Here is an 18,726-nt window from a genome sequence, read left to right as displayed (position 1 = left end):
ATCAAATCTGTATTAGATAAAAAAGGTAAAGTTGAAGCAAATAAACTAAATATGTAGATATTTCAGTTTTTTATCGTTCTTTTAAATTATTTTTCTATAAAAAAAGTGTTTTAAAATCTAAAATCAAATCTCCAAATAAATCTATTGTGAAAAGAAAAAAAAAAAAAACACTTGACAGTTGATCATTTCCACCTAGGAAAAAAAAGGTTTGTATCTACATGAACATTTTTTATCAATAATTCATTCGAAAAAATGGCCCTCTTGTACAACATATGTACACACGCACACTAACAAACCACACATCATGCACACTAATAACAACAAGTCAAGAGGTCCTGTTGGGTCGGAGGAAGTGTTTGTATTAGATAACCAGGCACTATTTTATCACATAACAAAAAAGGGGTGGGTGGGTTGGGAAGAATGGATTGGGAGAGGCCGACATGTCAGCATAACAGCAGGGGTGGAGGAAATGGATTGCTAATGCCGACCACACTTACCGTCACCACTGCATGGGTCTTGACAGTTAGAATTGCTCTCATCATCACGACTAATTTTTTTGGAGTTAAATTTTTTTTTTAATGAAATCTTAAAAAAATAAAAAATAATTGATGTATCTAAGTATAGAAAGAATAGACCTATCCCTCCCAGAGTTCAAGAGGTTGAGTGAATGTGTGTGTCTGCATAATGATATTTTTTTTTTAAATTAAAAAAAAAAAAAAAAAAAAGAAATACGATAAAAAGTAAAAAAAAACATTAAGACAAAAATAAAATCTTCAATCTACAAACTCTACAAAAAAAAAATAAAATAAAAAAGTATATGGAGTTTTTTTTTTCTCCCCCCTCAAGAGAGGGTGTGAGCTGGAGGTTTCCAGCTGTCAACCTAGGGGACAAAAGCCTCACATGACAACAAGTTGCCATAACAATCTAAAGTCCAGTGGTAATAGTAAAAAATGTTAAAAAATCCATCAAAGTATTTTCTTTTTGTTGTTTTTTTCCCCCCTTCCACGTCTCATCTTAATTTTTGTGGCACAAATGTCCGTGGTATCCAGAAAAATCCAGGCACCAAAAAATCCAAGACAAACTCTTTATCTATTCTCCTATTTTCATCAGGAGGAGCAGCTGAATTTTTTGTTTTATACAGTTCCTTCGTCTTCTTAAAAATCTTTTTTTATTTTAATTTTTTTTTTTATTTAAAAAGTTTAAAACTTTTTTTTTTTTTTTTTTAATTTTCTTTCTTCAAATTTTGAATTTTTTTTTTTTTTTTTTAATGCTTTTTATCACATTTTTTCTTTTTTTTTTTAAAAATTTATTTTTTGTCACTATATTTGAAAATTCCCTGAATACTTATGTCAGGAATGGCAGGAGGAAGTATATTCCACCACAAGTGACTGCGACCATTAGTTCACATCCCACTGAAATTACTGGAAATAGAAAAAAAGAAAAAGAAAAAGTTATTCATGTATCCAAGAAAGCAGAATAATCTTATATAAATAAAGGTTTTGTCTGTTTTTTTTTTTAAAGCATAATACACTGTGGAATTGATTATATTTTGAAATATCAGAGATCTTGATTACGTTAAAAATGAATATTGCACTAATAGGACATAACTTCCCAACAAATAAAGTGGTTGTCATAACCAAAAATCACAATTAAAATGCTTCAGTCTGATGTTCTACTAACTGGCCTATTGAACTTTCTTATAAAGCTTAAAACATTACCATAAAATAATTATAGCTGACATGCCATAGATTTATGTTTCAAAACATGAATTCAAACATAAAAAATGGGTAAACATTATCAATAGTGTTGAAAATCATTTTCATAGTACAGAACAATTTATTTTTGCTCTAACTATATTATATGTAGTGCTTTCATAATTATATAATCCTCTCACCCTAACAAAAATATACTAACCACATGAACTGCAATGAAAATGAAATAAGATATGATAGATAATTGTATTTGTTCAGGGTTTCTTGAGGTATGATGATTATTCTTCTGCAAGGATAAGACGGTTAAGAAATGTTGCCATAATGTAACACATTTCAATATCCATAATTGTGTAAGCTCAATTTTACTAGTTTTCAATACAGCCTTATGCATTTTATTGCTGCAAAGGGTTTTTAAAGGGATCTCTGGTAGGCTTAATCTACTTGCCTGTTACTCTAAGTTTTTAAACATATTTGGATGGCAGAATATCAAATGTGGCCTAAGTTTGTTTTACTAAATTAGATATAGTTTCATACATGAAATGCAATAAACTTCATAACAGTATTCCTAATAGATGTTCAAGTGAATTAATCTTAATTATATGAAAAGTAATCAAATTGAGAAAACTTTAATTTATGAATAATGATTCAAGATGTAGCCATTTTAAAATTAAAAAAATATAAATCAATATATAATACAGATAAATCCCATTAAAATTCTATGCATGATCCGTTATAGATAAATTTATTTTGACAAAAATTTGACAATTTTAATCTTAAAAGAATTCTTATTTAACAAAAAGAGAGAAAATGATGCCTTTAGAAAAAAAATAAAAAAATAAAATGAATTACATAATAAAAGCAGTTGAAATTTGAATAAGATTTTTTTTTCTTTCTTTTTTTACTATGCATCTTCCTCCGATCCAGTAAAAAATGTAAAGTTTTCATTTTTCTTTTTTATAATTTTTAGATGATAGATACAGAAGGAGTTTTGGCTTATATACCTATGGGGCCCAAGATATTAAAATAATAGTTGAGCATACTGCATTTGTTTCCTATTTAGGTTGTGGAGCTGCCTGGTATGTTTGATAATGATGTTGAGAGTCATCGTTGCCGGGATGACCACCTTGATCCTGAAAAACAATGGAAGAGATTTTATAGAATTCTGTTGTCATACTTAACGATGCATCTTATTACATTAGTATTTTAATCAATTATATTCACATTTTAACTTTTAATAATGAATAAACAGACATGTATACAAATATCTTTAATCTTGTAGAATATACATGGTTGATTCTCAGGTTATGACAATCCATGCATGAATTGTCACATCTGAACTAGTGCACCAACCACTAGTCTCCCTCTTAGACAGGATCAAAAAAAAAAAACCCTCTAATCTAATAAGTAACACTGTCTACGAAGCTCAAACCTTTGTCTCATCACTGCACTTCTGTATCTTTGTGTTTGAATGCATTCCAATGGGTTTGCTGCACTTGTGCCTCTCCAACGTAAACCTAATCAACCTGACAAGCAGCAAAATTCCACCACTTTAAAAGGTAGAGGTCTTCAGATGCCAAAAAGTTTTCTATTCTAATAATTTCCTTGAATCTTAACATGCAGAAATTTAAATGTAATTTGAACAAACATCTTGCTGCAAAAATCCCCATTTAAAATGCCCATATAAATCAGATCCCTAATTCACAGTAACCTCTAATGTCTCAATAGCAATGTGCTTTATTTAGGTTGAATAAAATGTAAAATGTTTTTGACTCCTAATGGGAGTATGACACCAATGATATCGCCAATTGTTTTTATAACCACCGGTTGTGGTAACCAACCAATGAAAATGTTCAAAAGTTACTATAAAAATCGTCAAATTTTAGATTCAATCAGTTTGCCGTTGGCTATGCCACAAACCGCATTTGATTCTTAAGCCGCCATCTTTGTTACTTCACACTCAGTATCGAGACTGTTCAACATAATGTCTCAACGCTTAACATAAAAGAATGTAGAAAAAAAACCCCAAAAAACAAGCAAACAAACAACAAACAAAAAAAAAAACAACAAAAAACAAAACAAAAAAAACACACATTTATTGGTTATGACTTGGTGTCCATGACTTGGTTTCCAATGATTGGATTTGCGCGGAAGCTAGTTTGTTGAATACTTGTAGTGGCTATTATTGTCCTAAGCACAAATTGCATTTTGAACCATTGCAATCAAGTTTTGACGATCCTGCAACTTGGCTCAGGAAATTGCAAAGCACTCCTGATTCTAGCGCCAGAGACCAACTATTGTGGGCCCAAAAGGTTGTCTTTGATTGTTCTTGTCCATATTTTCAGCCACCAATAAACATGTTTGTGCTAACTCACCATTACCTGATAGATGTGATTCTTTGTAATCAAGCATATTTTCTGTTAGGACCACAGAGATCAGTTGAGATGGAAGAATGTAGACCATGTTGCTCCTAGTCACTGTCTTAGTCGCTGCCTGCCCAGTCGGCTTGGTAGTAGAGCCAAGATAGACAAAGGAATTCACATTACCTAGATGAATTCCATTTAGCACGAATGATTGCCAGGTACCCTGATCAAATTTAATTTTTGTAAATCTGCCTCTCAATTCACCTCTGGTATTTAGAAAAATGTTCAATATTTAGAAATCTTAACTATTTTAAGCTCCTCAATTAAGTTACCTTTCATTCTGTTTAAACCTAAGGTTCCAATCTATTTTTCTAATTTAGATCATTGATTCTTTTCACTTCTGTGCTTCAAAGAAAAATGGACACTTGTATATAAAAATATATAAGGGTATATTTATATTGTTTGTGTTGTAATGAATGCTTCCTTACAGTTATGTATTGTTTATTTAGCAAGCAGATTATAGCAGGTGATATGTTTTGTTGGAGCCATTGGCTGCAATTCTTTTGCTTTTTACATTACAGCTAATTTTAACTTGATGAGGCAGTTCCAAAGAATATATTACTCTGTTAAAAAAAACAAACATCTAACTGTTTGGTATGCTTAGTTTTCAGAATTATTCTTGCTAATAAATTTCTACTGTAAGGAGATATATAAGCACCCATATCAGGAAATGGCAGAAATACTAGAGGATGACCTCCAATCTGTAGTGGAACGGGGGACGAAAATGGACGGTCACATTTAATGCTGCCAAGACTAAACTTGTTTTCGTTGATAATTACAAGAAACCTTTTCTACCAATAGCGATGGCCAAAAACACATTACCCGAAAGTACTTCCTTTAAACTCCTTAGTCTAACATTTACAGGGAACATGAACTGGAATAGATACATTGAGAGCATTGCCAAAGCTGCTGAAAAGAAGGTGGGCTCCCTCTACTGTGCTAGAAAACTACTTACGTCTGAAAGTATCAAGGCCACCAATCGCCCATGTATGGAGTACTGTTGTCACATTTGGGCTAGTGCGTCTACTACTTGTCACTCACTCCTGGACAGGGTTCAAAAGAGAGTCTCCAACCTTTTGGGTCCTGAACTGTCAACTAGGCTTCAGCCTCTGTTCCATCGACACAATGTTGCATCCCTCTGCCTGTTCTACTTTAATGGTGAATACTCTGAAGAATTACAAGCACTTGTACCCCCTCGACGTGAATACCCCTGATAAACCTGACAAGCAGCTAAATCCCACTCCTTCACAGTAGAGATCCCTAGGCGTAAAAAAGCCTTCTACTCCAATCCAATAGTTTCTTCCCCAGAAACCTTCTCTGCCACCAATAGCAATGGCCAGTGACTCCCTGTCTGAGAGTACATCTTTCAAACTGCTTGGCCTAACGTTCACAGGAAACATGAGTTGGAACAATTATATTGAAAACATTGCCAGGGCTGCTGCAAAAAAGGTAGGCTCTCTCTACCGTGCTAGAAAACTACTGACACCTGAAAGTATCCTGTACCTCTATAAGGCCACCATTCGCTCATGTATGGAGTATTGTTGTCACATTTGGGCTGGTGCATCTGCTGCTAGTCTCTCGCTCCTTGACAAGGTTAAAAAGAGAGTCGCCAATCTGATAGGCCCTGAACTGGTATCTAAGCTTCAGCCTCTGTCCTATCGACGAAACGTTGCATCCCTCTGCCTGTTCTACAAGTATTTTAATGGTGAATGCTCTGACGAACTGCAGACACTTGTGCCCCCACGACATAGGCACCCTCGACAAACCTGACAGGCAGCTAAATCCCACCCCCACACAGTAGAATCCCTAGATGTAAAAGATCTTTCTACTCCAGTAGTTTCTTCCCCAGAACCGCTAGACTCTGGAATTCCATTCCAGGTCCCTGCTTCCCTAACTGTACTGACATGCAGAGGTTCAAGTGTAACGTGAACTGACATCTTGCTGCCCAAATCCCAACATAGTGCCCCAGCCGTTGCTGCCTCTTATAGTAGCCCCCTACACCAAAGTGGCAATGTGCCTTGTTTGGAGTGAAAATGTAATAAAAAAGAAAAAAAACTTAAACTTTGAAACTCCCTTCTGGGATTCTGTTTTCCCAACTGTACTGACATGCAGAAGTTCAAATGTAATGTGAACAGACATCTTGCTACTCATCTCCCTTCTTAATACCCCTGCAACTTATGTCCCCGATAGTAGCCCCCTACTTTAAAGTGGCACTGTGCCTTGTTTGGGGTGAAAATTGAATTAAAAAAAAGTCTACAGGTTCAGAGTGTTTTTTTCATGTGAACTAGCTTTTCCCATCTTTTGGCCTTGTGCTACATCTTATTGCAATGAAAAGCAAGTAGTTGTCAACTCCTGGTGCCTATAGTTGTATACAATATTCTACATGATATCTTGTATATTCTTACAATATGACGAAGAATAGATTTGGAAATTAAAAATCGAATATATAATCTTGGCAGATTTTTACCCTTTTGACTAAATCTGAACATTTTTCAACCAGAAATGTTAGAAAATTAACCTAAAAGACTCCAAAGTCTTGACTAGCAGCAAAGTGTAGTAACAATTCTGTCATCAGTCAATGACGGAAGCATCCTTCAAGACTGAGGTATTTTATTTTTTTATTTATTTTTGAGGAGTTGTATCTTCTTCAACTTAAAAACCAACCTCATGATTAACTACCCTTGTGGGGAGGCAAGTATATAGGGACTCTTCACCATTCCGAAAGTTTGATCAAATTTGAACTATTATATATCTAGAAACCAAGATTGAGGTCTTTTTCATAGAATTTTTAGCTTGATAGCACGCGCAAAAGATTTTTAAAAAATTTGTTTTGCTTACAAAATCACTAACCTCAACTGGAACTGTTTGTACAACAGTGCCCCCCTGTGCCTGATGGTATGGTATCTGTGTGTAGGCTGCATGAGGTCCAGAAACATACTGAAATGTTAAGAAAAAGTGTTCTTTTAGTTTTGCTTGTAATCATTTGAAAGATAGTAAACCTACCTTCTTGAATACAATGGAAAATAATTATTTTAAGAGTTTTGATCATTTTCAAAGTTTATTAATTCAGCTGTTATAAATAGGTGAACAAATATACACTACTAGACCACCAATGATCAGTTTTGGTTCTTTTTTGCTTTATATTACTTCAGTCAAAGTTCTCAAAAAGTCAAAGGGCCCCTTTCTAACACTTGATCTCTATATGATAAACATAAATATTTGAATATTCCATTAAATCTTCTTTACGTCTCAAATATTGAGTTAGTAAAGAAGTTAATTTTCTTTTTCTCAATTGACCAGTTAAATATGTTATAGTATATCCTTCTTATGGTCTCTTTGTATAACTGGGTTCCAGGACATTCATCTAATCTGGTGAAGTATCCAGATTAGTCTTGCTACTATAGATAACATCACTTGGAGGTGCATCATTCCTTGTACAAGCCACTGTGGGTTAGCCATACTGAACAGATATCATTTGGGCCGGGAATATTAGGTGATTTTGAATATTTAATATTAAATATATAAACCTATGTACAGAGAAACCTTAGATACTTGAGGATAGTGTCTAGTAGGCATTCAAGTTCGTTTTTTTTTAAATTTTCTTATCAGCTGGGAATGGAGCACCCACTAACTCAGATATTCCAACAGAGAGATCTTTTTAAGATTCTGATCATCCCTTCAAGTGCAATTGTTTAAATCTTTTGCACTTGATTCACAGGGTAGATTTGCAAGGTATTTTTGAAATTCTTTTTCAGGAGTCTAGCTGCTATAATAACTGGAATAATAGACATCTTCCCAAGATTCCAGTTTCTTTTCATGTCATACAGAAGACTTCATTATTTCATCTTTTCCATTTCAATTCTGTTTAACCCAGCAACATTGGAAACACTAACTTCTACTAAGGTTGCTTCTTTCTCCTTGTCCCATATCACTATATCAGGTTTTGTCATCTCAAACATTGGTTGATAATCATGCTTTTACAAATCAGAATAGATTGTGAGACGACAATTATTTACGACATTTCATTCCTCTCACTTTATATTCACCATTTCTTCCACCATTTAAAACCATTCATGTATGTGTGTATGATGCAAGATAATAGTTTCAGTAGTAGCTTTGATGTGCAAAGCACAAATATGCAATTGTACAAAATTGGTTAAATAAAGTCAAAGTTTGATTTGATGTCATTTTGAAAGAATGTTTATCACAATAATGAAACTACACAAAACAAGTCAGGATTTATTGAGCACAGATAAAATCTCATTGACTAAACAGTAGATAAATATGACTTTGGGGATTTTTATTTTTATTTAACATACACTTTTACGTAAAAAAGTTGGAATTTTGGAAACGGTGACTACCAGATCAAATAGACACAAAAATATTGAACGCAAATAGTTTAAAAGAACAAATACTAACAATACAATATATAAAATGAAACATTCTCAAACTGTGGTAAATTATAACATGATGAATGAAAAAATGTCAATACTATGAATAGATTAGTAATAAAATATAGGTTTCTGAATTTTTTAGATGAGGATTGATAATTTATTTGGATTATTCAGACTACTAAAGGAGGCTAAACAAAGTTTGTCTTTGAATTTAACAAAAATTAAGAATTAATGATAAACCTTCAGAATTTTTCTGCAAATGACAGTTATGAAAATAAACCTAAAATTTCGTTTTAAACTATTACTACTCCTACAGATACTTATAGTTTTTTATGAATATTGATTTTATTTAAGAACAGAAAAAATTCTGGGTTTTCTATTTTATAACATGAACAAATGTTTGGTGAAAAAATATTAAGAAAATTCAACTTTAAAGTTTAAAATAATTAGGATTTTTACCCCCCCAAGGAAAATGCAGAGTTTTAGTCTTCAGCTTAGCGATGAATATTTTAAGATATGGAACTCACTTTACAATTACAACCAAGTGAAGTGTTTTTTGTAAAAATATTAGCAATTATTTTACATACTGAGGTATTGGAGAGCTGTAACTGCCCCATTTGTGTAGTTAAGGTTGGCATAACAGAATTGGGATCAAGTGTGTGGCTCCCTGGGTGAACAGAGGTTGGGATCATCTGAAAAAGGAAAGAAAAATGAGATGTTAAAATAATCATCATTGCTTTAATGTCTGCCAAGTGTCAAAGTTGATGGTTGGTGAGAAAATTTTTACGCTAATATGTTTCGTCAAAGTTTTCAGAAATAAAGGGGCCATTTTCCTGCTAACACTTAATCTCTATATGAGATACATATATATATTCGAATATTCCATTAAAGTTCTTATTTACATCTCAAACAAAGTTAGTAAAGAAGTTGAGAACATGATTTTAATCTCCTCAGTTGATTATTTAAATGTTTCTTGTGGTCTCTTGGCCTTACTGGATTCCAAGAATTCTTATGATCTGGGAATATCCAGCTTTGTACTATTACTTGAGGTAACATCACTTGGAGAAGATGCACCATTCCTTGTAAAAACCAGTGTTGGTTAATGATACCAAGGAGATCTTATTTGGGCTGTGAATACCATGTAATTTTGAATATTTAGTCAGGGTTTACTTGCAGGGAAAAATATCCTTATGCCAGGTTGTCCTGACAAACCCCTATACACTCAAGGATAGTGTGTCTAGTAGGAATTCAATTCTGTATCCATAATGGGAGTTTGAGTGTAGATGCAAAAGATGGATCTTATTACAATAACTAGTAAGTTTCGTGAGAAGAAACTACTTTTTTTTTTTAATAATTGGCCGAAAAGTAAAACAATTATGAAAGTGAAGATAACAGTCCGCAAATAAATAAAATACTTATTGTAACTGGAGATTTAGATGTTTGTATTGGAAAGACCTCTTGTGGTTGAGGGTATTCATAGAGGAAATGAATATGATAATACAGAAGATACAAAAACGAAATGTAATTTTTTTTTTAAAGAATATTTTGTATTATAGAAAGAAGAGATAGAGTTGCTGAATCCTTTGCATAAATATTTTGAGGAGAAAAAGCATGACCTTTCCAGTCAGAGTGAGTAGTTTATTGATATTCAATCTTTCAAAACTTTAAAATCACACCAATTCTTGAACACTAGATGAACAACTCCACTTTATTAACAAAGATATGCTACCTAAACTAATTTATAGATTTCTCTTTTGGGGCATCTCTTACATTAAATAATTTCAGGTCATTCTTGAAAGAGAAAAAGCAAAATGTATATTAATATAAAGATTCTCAGAAATATTTCAGCAGATGGCCTTCAAAAAATATCCCTGTAGCTATTTTTTTTTTTTACCATGAGTTCAGAACTCATCCAGAATATTATTTAAATGATTTACATAAGAGATTTTTTTAAAGGTAATTTGCCTGAAATTTTCATCCAATTTCATAGATTTTTGGAAAGTGTTCAAAACTTTTGTGTCATACAACTTACCATCAATATTGATACAAGTAAAAAATTGTTTTAAACGTATACAAAAGTATATTAGAAAAGTAATCTAATGATTTTGTTGATTTAGTTTTTGTTTTTAAGATCATTCCTGACAGTTTCTTTTAGAATTTGTTTAAAAGAAATCAATTTGAATAACAATTTGGATTTTTACAAAATGACAATTATGATTATTTGCAGGTATATACTTTGAACATTACAAAAAAATGCTTAAAAATGAAATATAACTTAACAAATATAGTTGAAGAGCTGACAATGTGTTTGCATTTTTAATAGTACATTCCACATGGAGTGGGGGGTTTGATGCATATACAAATTAAGAGAAAGAGCGAGTGAGAAGGGCAGACACACCTGATGCAGGTGGGAGAGAATAAAAGAGATAAAGAGAGATAGAAAGCAAGAGGGAGATGCAGAGAGAAAGATATGCAAAGTGATTGAGAGCAAAGGGAAAGCGTAAGAAGAGACAGAGAGAAATAGAGCAAGAGGTACAGAAAGAGTTGCACACACAAGGATTTTTTTTTTTTTTTTTTGACTTTTAGTTTTCTGCAATTTTAAAAGTTTTTATGATTAAACACAACTTTAATGAGTGGAATAAAAATCTTGACGTAAAGAAAATGTGAACTTACATGTGCCATGGGTGGCATAATGTACTGAGGGTGATGCATCCAGGCTGGATTGGATTGAACTTGGTAAGTGGTGACTGGAGTGGTTGACATCGAATAGCGTGGCACCATACCAGTTGGCATCATGGCTGCTGCTGCTGCGACAGCTGCTGCAGCCCCCCCTGCTTGGTTGGCCCCCACACTGTAAGGCAGATAAAGACTGTACATCTATAAGCATACGTCCAACCTCCAACCATCCAAGTGATTGGTACATGCATCGACTTCCACGCATTCACAGCAAAATTCAATCCAACATTTGATAAAAATGATTTTCTACATATTTACAAATTGGGAGGGAGGGATGTTAAAATCAACACAGTTATCTCCCTTACATTCAATAGCTAATCATCTCCCTTTAAATGAAGAGTAGTAAAGAGTATTTTCAGCAAACCTGGCAACTATCAAATGCTCCTGAAAAGCATTCACTTTTCATAAATAAAATAATATTTACAATATTGCAATTACTGACAAAATTGATCTATGAGAGCAACCCACATAAAAAAAGGGCAGTATAGTTTTTTTTCGTATTTCAAGTTAGTGGTAATGTTGAGCAAGGACTTTTATAACTTTAAATATTGGCATCGTAACATGAATGACAATGTGGAAAAAGGTATCATTCAAAAGTGTCTAAGAATATGGATTTAAATGCTTCTGTAAGGTTTGTTCCATTTAGCTGGTGCCCCCAAAAATTCATCGAGAGTGAAAGATTTTGACATTGTTAACATCACGTACTGATAAAAATACCAACAAGTGTGCAATGTGAGTGTGAGAATATCATTAAAAAATCAAAATATATAGTTTATGGGACCCTTAATGTTCAATTTCACCATTTTTCATGTTTCAGGCACACAACTGAAAAATTAGGTTTTTCATATTTTATCAGCAGCATCTCTGAATTTTATCGTTACAATTTATATTCTTATTCTCTGACCCTTAATTATTATTTATTGAATTGATATCTTGAACATTTAAGGATCCATTTCTAAGTTAATATTTTAAAAATATTTAACATTTAATGTCATTTTTTCCCTTTTTATTTTTTCTTTATTGCATCTTAAAATAAATGCAGTAACTGCAATGAAACAAAAATGTTCTGAATATTTTATTGGTGATAAAAAATTATTTTCTTAAAATAAATCATATGAGATTAATTTAAATTAAAGTTTAAAATACACTTTTGAAGAGTTGTCAAAAGCATGATGACCTTAATGCTTTCATTATATATTAAATTCTATTATTTAGCTATACAGAAATAATAATCAATATACAGCCAGTATCAGAAAAAGTAATTTCAGAAATATTAAATAAAAAGGTGAATTTTAAATTCTATTTTGAAGCATTTAATTTATTCAAATGATTTTTTTTCCAGTAGATAATAAATAAACCTATTAGTTTAATTTAATATATAAAATTATGTTAAATGGACTTTAAAAGTTGAACCTAAATAGCATTTAAGGTGACAAGTCAAACTTCGTTTCTGACAAGCTAATTTTATCCATTATTGTTGTAACATGCTATTGAAAATAAACCAACACACCTCCCTACAATTTATTTTAATAAATATATAATAGTTAATCTGGTTCAGGAATTTACTAATATGGAGACATTCTTAAATAAAAACCTAAAAATTAAAGTTGGCAAAGGGAAATAACTCATTGTTTTAGTAAGAGTTAGTGTTCCTTACTTGCTTTTTTTTTTTTTAAGCTTACATACTGAATTAAACAAAAATGGTGTCAATAAATTTGAATGTAATAGATCCCGAGCAACATCAGGTCAGTACAAGTAGTGATCCATAAAAAAGACTAATTGATTAAACTAATTAAAATATTCTGGAAATAATTTTGGCTGCATAAATTTAAGAGTGAAATTATGAGGATTAAATAATATCTTGTTTGCTTTGAGTATATCAAATATTCAAGTCATTGAACTATTTCCTGGTACACTAAAAGTTGAAAATTTTAAGTATTAGGAATTTTGAAAGGTATAACTAGTGCTAGGTATTAATTTGCACTGATCAGCATCGTATAACTTTTTCATTGGCTTGATTCTATCATTGGTATTGGATTTCCCAATTCTTTTGAAAAGTGGGACCACATGTAGGTTGCCAATATCAATTAAAAGTAGTATTATGGAACAGACTGAATTTGAACTTGGCATAACCAGGTTGTCAGTTTGCAGTTATCCATTTCACCAATCCCCAACTGTAGGAGTGAAAAAACAAAGGATGGAGCAATATTTTGTAAAAGCAAATAAACTTGAATCTTATGAAGTATTTTGTGTTATAAAAATTAGTTTTATAATTGCAAACATTCATTCAAAGTTTTGTTCATTTTTTAAAAATCAATTTAAAAGAGAAAGATTAAATTGAAATAAAATTTTGATAACACAAAAAAGCAAAAAATTTGATTTTCAATATAATTTACATTTTTTTCTTTTAGTTAGTTAAAAAAATGAATAAAAAGCCAAATGGAATGTCTAGAAAAGGATTATTATCAATTATAGCAAAATTTCAATTTTCATTGAAATAATTAAGTTTTGTCATCTTCTATTTCATTTTTTTCAAAATATTATCGTAAAATAGTAATTTTTAGAAGTAACGTACAAGAGCTCTAGTAAAAAGAGGGAAGTGTGAGACCAGAAAACATGTCATAGTACACAGATCCTTAAATCAGACATAAAAACCCATAAAGCATCACTTATGTGATCTATTTGGATAGCAGGTAAATTTTAATAAGGTGAGAGATTGTTTTTTTTTTTTTTTTTTTTTTTTTGATTGAGCTGATCTAATGTGAACCCCCCCCCCCCCAAAAAAAAAAACCGGAAACAAATAAAATGCATCATTGCGGATTCATTTCAAAATCAAAGCATCTTGAAGATGTATTTTTCAATTTTTATAAAAAAAAAGGAATCTGGATAACAAGTACCTAACTAACTTTTTAGATGGTAGAAATCTTTAAAGATTATCTATAATATAAATTTCAATCATCGGTTTGTGTGAATGTATGTATGTATGTATGTCAAAAACTTTTGACAGGCGCGACGGATCCTGATAACATCCATATCGTTTTGAAGCTTGACATATCGGATGACAAAAATTGAAAAATTGGCCAAAAACATTCATTCCTTCACCCTCAACCGGGCAGTTTTCTACAAGGAGGGGTCAGTTTTTTTTATTTTTTTTTTTTTTATTACATTTTCACCCCAAACAAGGCAAATTGCCACTTTGGTGTAGGGGGCTACTATCAGGGGCAACAACTACTGGGGTACTATGTAGGGATTTGGGCAGCAAGGTGTCGGTTCACGTTACACTTGAACTTCTGCACGTCAGTACTGTTGGGGAAGCAGGGACCTGGAATGGAATTCCAGAGTCTTGCGGTTCTGGGGAAGAAACTATTTGAGTAAAAAGATCTTTTACATCTAGGGACCTCTACAGTGTGGGGGTGGGATCTAGTAGCCTGTCGTGGGGGCACAAGTGATTGCAGTTCATCAGAGCATTCACCACTAAAATACTTGTAGAACAGGCAGAGGGATGCAACGTTTCGTCGATGGGACAGAGGCTGAAGCTTAGATGCCAGTTCAGGGCCTATCAGATTTGCGACTCTCTTTTGAACCTTGTCAAGGAGCGAGAGACTAGTAGCAGATGCACCAGCCCAGATGTGGCAGCAATACTCCATACATGGGCGAATGGTGGCCTTATAGAGGTACAGGATACTTTCGGGTGTTAGTAGTTTTCTAGCACGGTAGAGAGAGCCTACCTTTCTTGCAGCGGCCCTGGTAATGCCTTCAATGTAATTGTTCCAACTCATGTTTCCTGTGAACGTTAGGCCAAGGAGTTTGAAAGATGGACTCTCAGATAAAGAGTCGTTGGCCATTGCTATTGGTGGTAGAGAGGGTTTCTTGTAATTATTGAATGAAACTAGTAGGGGGCTACTATCAGGGGCAACAACTACTGGGGTACTATGTAGGGATTTGGGCAGCAAGGTGTCGGTTCACGTTACACTTGAACTTCTGCACGTCAGTACTGTTGGGGAAGCAGGGACCTGGAATGGAATTCCAGAGTCTTGCGGTTCTGGGGAAGAAACTATTTGAGTAAAAAGATCTTTTACATCTAGGGACCTCTACAGTGTGGGGGTGGGATCTAGTAGCCTGTCGTGGGGGCACAAGTGATTGCAGTTCATCAGAGCATTCACCACTAAAATACTTGTAGAACAGGCAGAGGGATGCAACGTTTCGTCGATGGGACAGAGGCTGAAGCTTAGATGCCAGTTCAGGGCCTATCAGATTTGCGACTCTCTTTTGAACCTTGTCAAGGAGCGAGAGACTAGTAGCAGATGCACCAGCCCAGATGTGGCAGCAATACTCCATACATGGGCGAATGGTGGCCTTATAGAGGTACAGGATACTTTCGGGTGTTAGTAGTTTTCTAGCACGGTAGAGAGAGCCTACCTTTCTTGCAGCGGCCCTGGTAATGCCTTCAATGTAATTGTTCCAACTCATGTTTCCTGTGAACGTTAGGCCAAGGAGTTTGAAAGATGGACTCTCAGATAAAGAGTCGTTGGCCATTGCTATTGGTGGTAGAGAGGGTTTCTTGTAATTATTGAATGAAACTAGTAGGGGGCTACTATCAGGGGCAACAACTACTGGGGTACTATGTAGGGATTTGGGCAGCAAGGTGTCGGTTCACGTTACACTTGAACTTCTGCACGTCAGTACTGTTGGGGAAGCAGGGACCTGGAATGGAATTCCAGAGTCTTGCGGTTCTGGGGAAGAAACTATTTGAGTAAAAAGATCTTTTACATCTAGGGACCTCTACAGTGTGGGGGTGGGATCTAGTAGCCTGTCGTGGGGGCACAAGTGATTGCAGTTCATCAGAGCATTCACCACTAAAATACTTGTAGAACAGGCAGAGGGATGCAACGTTTCGTCGATGGGACAGAGGCTGAAGCTTAGATGCCAGTTCAGGGCCTATCAGATTTGCGACTCTCTTTTGAACCTTGTCAAGGAGCGAGAGACTAGTAGCAGATGCACCAGCCCAGATGTGGCAGCAATACTCCATACATGGGCGAATGGTGGCCTTATAGAGGTACAGGATACTTTCGGGTGTTAGTAGTTTTCTAGCACGGTAGAGAGAGCCTACCTTTCTTGCAGCGGCCCTGGTAATGCCTTCAATGTAATTGTTCCAACTCATGTTTCCTGTGAACGTTAGGCCAAGGAGTTTGAAAGATGGACTCTCAGATAAAGAGTCGTTGGCCATTGCTATTGGTGGTAGAGAGGGTTTCTTGTAATTATTGAATGAAACTAGTTTAGTCTTGGCAGCATTGAACGCGACCAACCACTTTTGTCCCCATTCCACTACAGATTGGAGGTCTTCCTCTAGTGTTTCTGCCATTTCTTTAGAAATGTGTTCATTCGTCTTCCTGTCGTGTCTGCCATAGAATGTAGTGTCATCAGCATATATACCCATCTCAGAGGCAATGTTGTCGGGGAGGTCATTTATGAATATCAGGAACAATAGAGGTCCAAGGATAGAACCCTGGGGCACTCCCGCATTTATATCATATTGTTTAGATGTGCGCCAATTTTTGCAAGTCATTGTTTCAGTTGGATTGACTACGCTTAATTTCAACGTTTGGAACTTTCTGTCAGGCAATGGAGACATCGGCTAAGACGCCATGTTTTTTTGTTCTTTTTTTTAATACTTTTTTTCTCCTTTGAGCTTGCTTACTACCACTTTTTCTTTTTTTAACACCTTTGCCTACTGTTGTTTTAATTCCCCTCTTCCCGATATCTTACTACACCACCTACACACACCTGAGCAATGCCCCCCCCAACTAATGTTGTTTTGACCCCCCCTTCCCAAGATTCCTTACTACATCAGCTAAACATAGCAACCCCGCTAATAATTAATAAAAGTCCGAGTATATTGTTAATCTTCTCTCTCTCTCTCTCTATACATATATATATATATATATATATATATATTTATATATATATATATATATAAGGCAAAACAGCCGCACATGTTTTTGTATGTCCAACAAAGGCTTTTTTTCACTGGGCTTCTCAATGAGGTTGCATTTATTTTACAAGTTTCCTTATGCTTCCTAGCTTTTAAAAAATTCACTATTCGGTCCTTTCGCGCGTTTCTCTTTTTCGTATAAATAAAGCAAAACTAATCAAATCAAACATGTTCGCCGGCCTTCTTGGCCCGGGGGATCAAAGATCAAAATGTATCTGCAATTTTTTTTTTCACCCCTCCCTCTAAATTTCACCCATCTTGGAGAGAAATCAATCACTAGCCCACCCTCTCACCTACCAATTTTTCTTTTCTGCATTTCATCCCATCTAGAGGGCATCCCCACTTAGAGACTGTCCTGCAGGAGCTCAGGTTCCTTGACGAACTGAAGTGAAACGGGTGGTCTATCAACTAGACGGGGTTGGGAGGGTCCTACTAACCATTGTTGTATTTTTTCTTCCCCCACCCTCGACACAAATGAATTATTGTGTTATTTTCTTTTTTTGTTTTTACACATAATTAAAATTTTTTTAAACAATTGGGTGCTAAGTAAGACTACCCCAAGTATGAAAGGGTAAATGCGGTATTATGGTGGAAGAAGATACTAGGGAAGAGAAACTTTTGTTTAGTTATGGAGTGACAAGGATGACCAACAACCCCCATTTTTCCTGCTTTTGAGTTGGTCTTGTGCCTAAGTTTTTGTTTATGTCAAACTTTTTAGGCTGAATAAAAGATTTAATATCTCAAAGTGTAGCATCTGTTTCAGCAGTTTTTTTAAACCTTCTTTTACTCCTTTGTGTTACAAGTTTGAGCCTGCCTGTCTACTACCACAAAAAAAAAAAACAAAACAAAAAAAAACCACCTCTCTCCACTCAAACTGTCTACCGTTCTTTTGACCCCCCCCCGCTACTACTACCACTTTTTTTGTGGTTCCTTACAACACCACCTCGACACACCTGAGCAACGTCGAGTACCCCTGCTAGTCTTAAAGAAAAGACTCCGTAGCATTATGTCAAAATTATTACACAAGGAAATGTGTACCAGATATTGTATAAAAGATTACAAACAAGATTTAATATGTTAAAAAACATTTCAAGATGTCAACTTACCCATTTTGAGCAATTGTTGTCTGATCATATCCCATAGGAATTCCCTGGTAAAAAAAACAAAACATGCAAATCATATAGAAATGGTAAAACCAAGTTATGACATCCAAAAACTGAAAGCAATCATAACTAAAGAAAATGTTTATAAAATTTAGGAACATGATTTCAGCTTACAACATAATTCAGTCCTTGAAGTATAGCAACAGATATGCACCATACCAGCACAAGGTATGATTTTGAGTTGATTGAAGAATTTATTGAGCAACTTCTTTGTGAGTGGATGATTAAACTATGCATTGCAAATTGGCATAAGAAATTACTGAATGATAAGTTTAAAGTAACTGAATGCCGAGCAACATTCAATAACAG

The 18,726-nt window shown here is 34.3% G+C and overlaps 1 protein-coding gene across 34 annotated transcripts in view; it reads right to left on the bottom strand.

Annotated features, from left to right (window-relative positions):
* Nucleotides 1–1,282: 1,282 nt before the first annotated feature.
* The window catches only part of LOC145291518 (RNA-binding motif, single-stranded-interacting protein 3-like), a 553,599-nt gene continuing 536,155 nt past the window's right edge, over nucleotides 1,283–18,726 (bottom strand). For 6 of the 34 annotated variants that reach the window (XR_013869432.1, XR_013869433.1, XR_013869434.1 and 3 more), the window contains 6 exons: nucleotides 18,361–18,404; nucleotides 11,200–11,395; nucleotides 9,114–9,218; nucleotides 6,971–7,069; nucleotides 2,714–2,842; nucleotides 1,283–1,421 (listed from right to left, as the gene is read on the bottom strand). Coding sequence is in view for 13 of the 34 variants with exons in the window: in XM_080137486.1 (XP_079993612.1) it covers nucleotides 2,765–2,842; nucleotides 6,971–7,069; nucleotides 9,114–9,218; nucleotides 11,200–11,395; nucleotides 18,361–18,404 (522 nt within the window). In the remaining 21 variants the exon portion in view is untranslated. The remainder of the gene's footprint in view (nucleotides 1,422–2,713; nucleotides 2,843–6,970; nucleotides 7,070–9,113; nucleotides 9,219–11,199; nucleotides 11,396–18,360; nucleotides 18,405–18,726) is intronic. The other 28 variants (XR_013869442.1, XR_013869447.1, XR_013869444.1 and 25 more) reach the window with 7 other exon arrangements.

Source organism: Euprymna scolopes, chromosome 12, assembly GCF_053919585.1.
Source record: "Euprymna scolopes isolate OS-2025 chromosome 12, ASM5391958v1, whole genome shotgun sequence".
NCBI classification, from domain to species: Eukaryota; Metazoa; Mollusca; class Cephalopoda; order Sepiida; family Sepiolidae; genus Euprymna; species Euprymna scolopes.
Note: the sequence above shows the minus strand (reverse complement) of the source record. Positions and strands in the feature narration are given on the sequence as shown.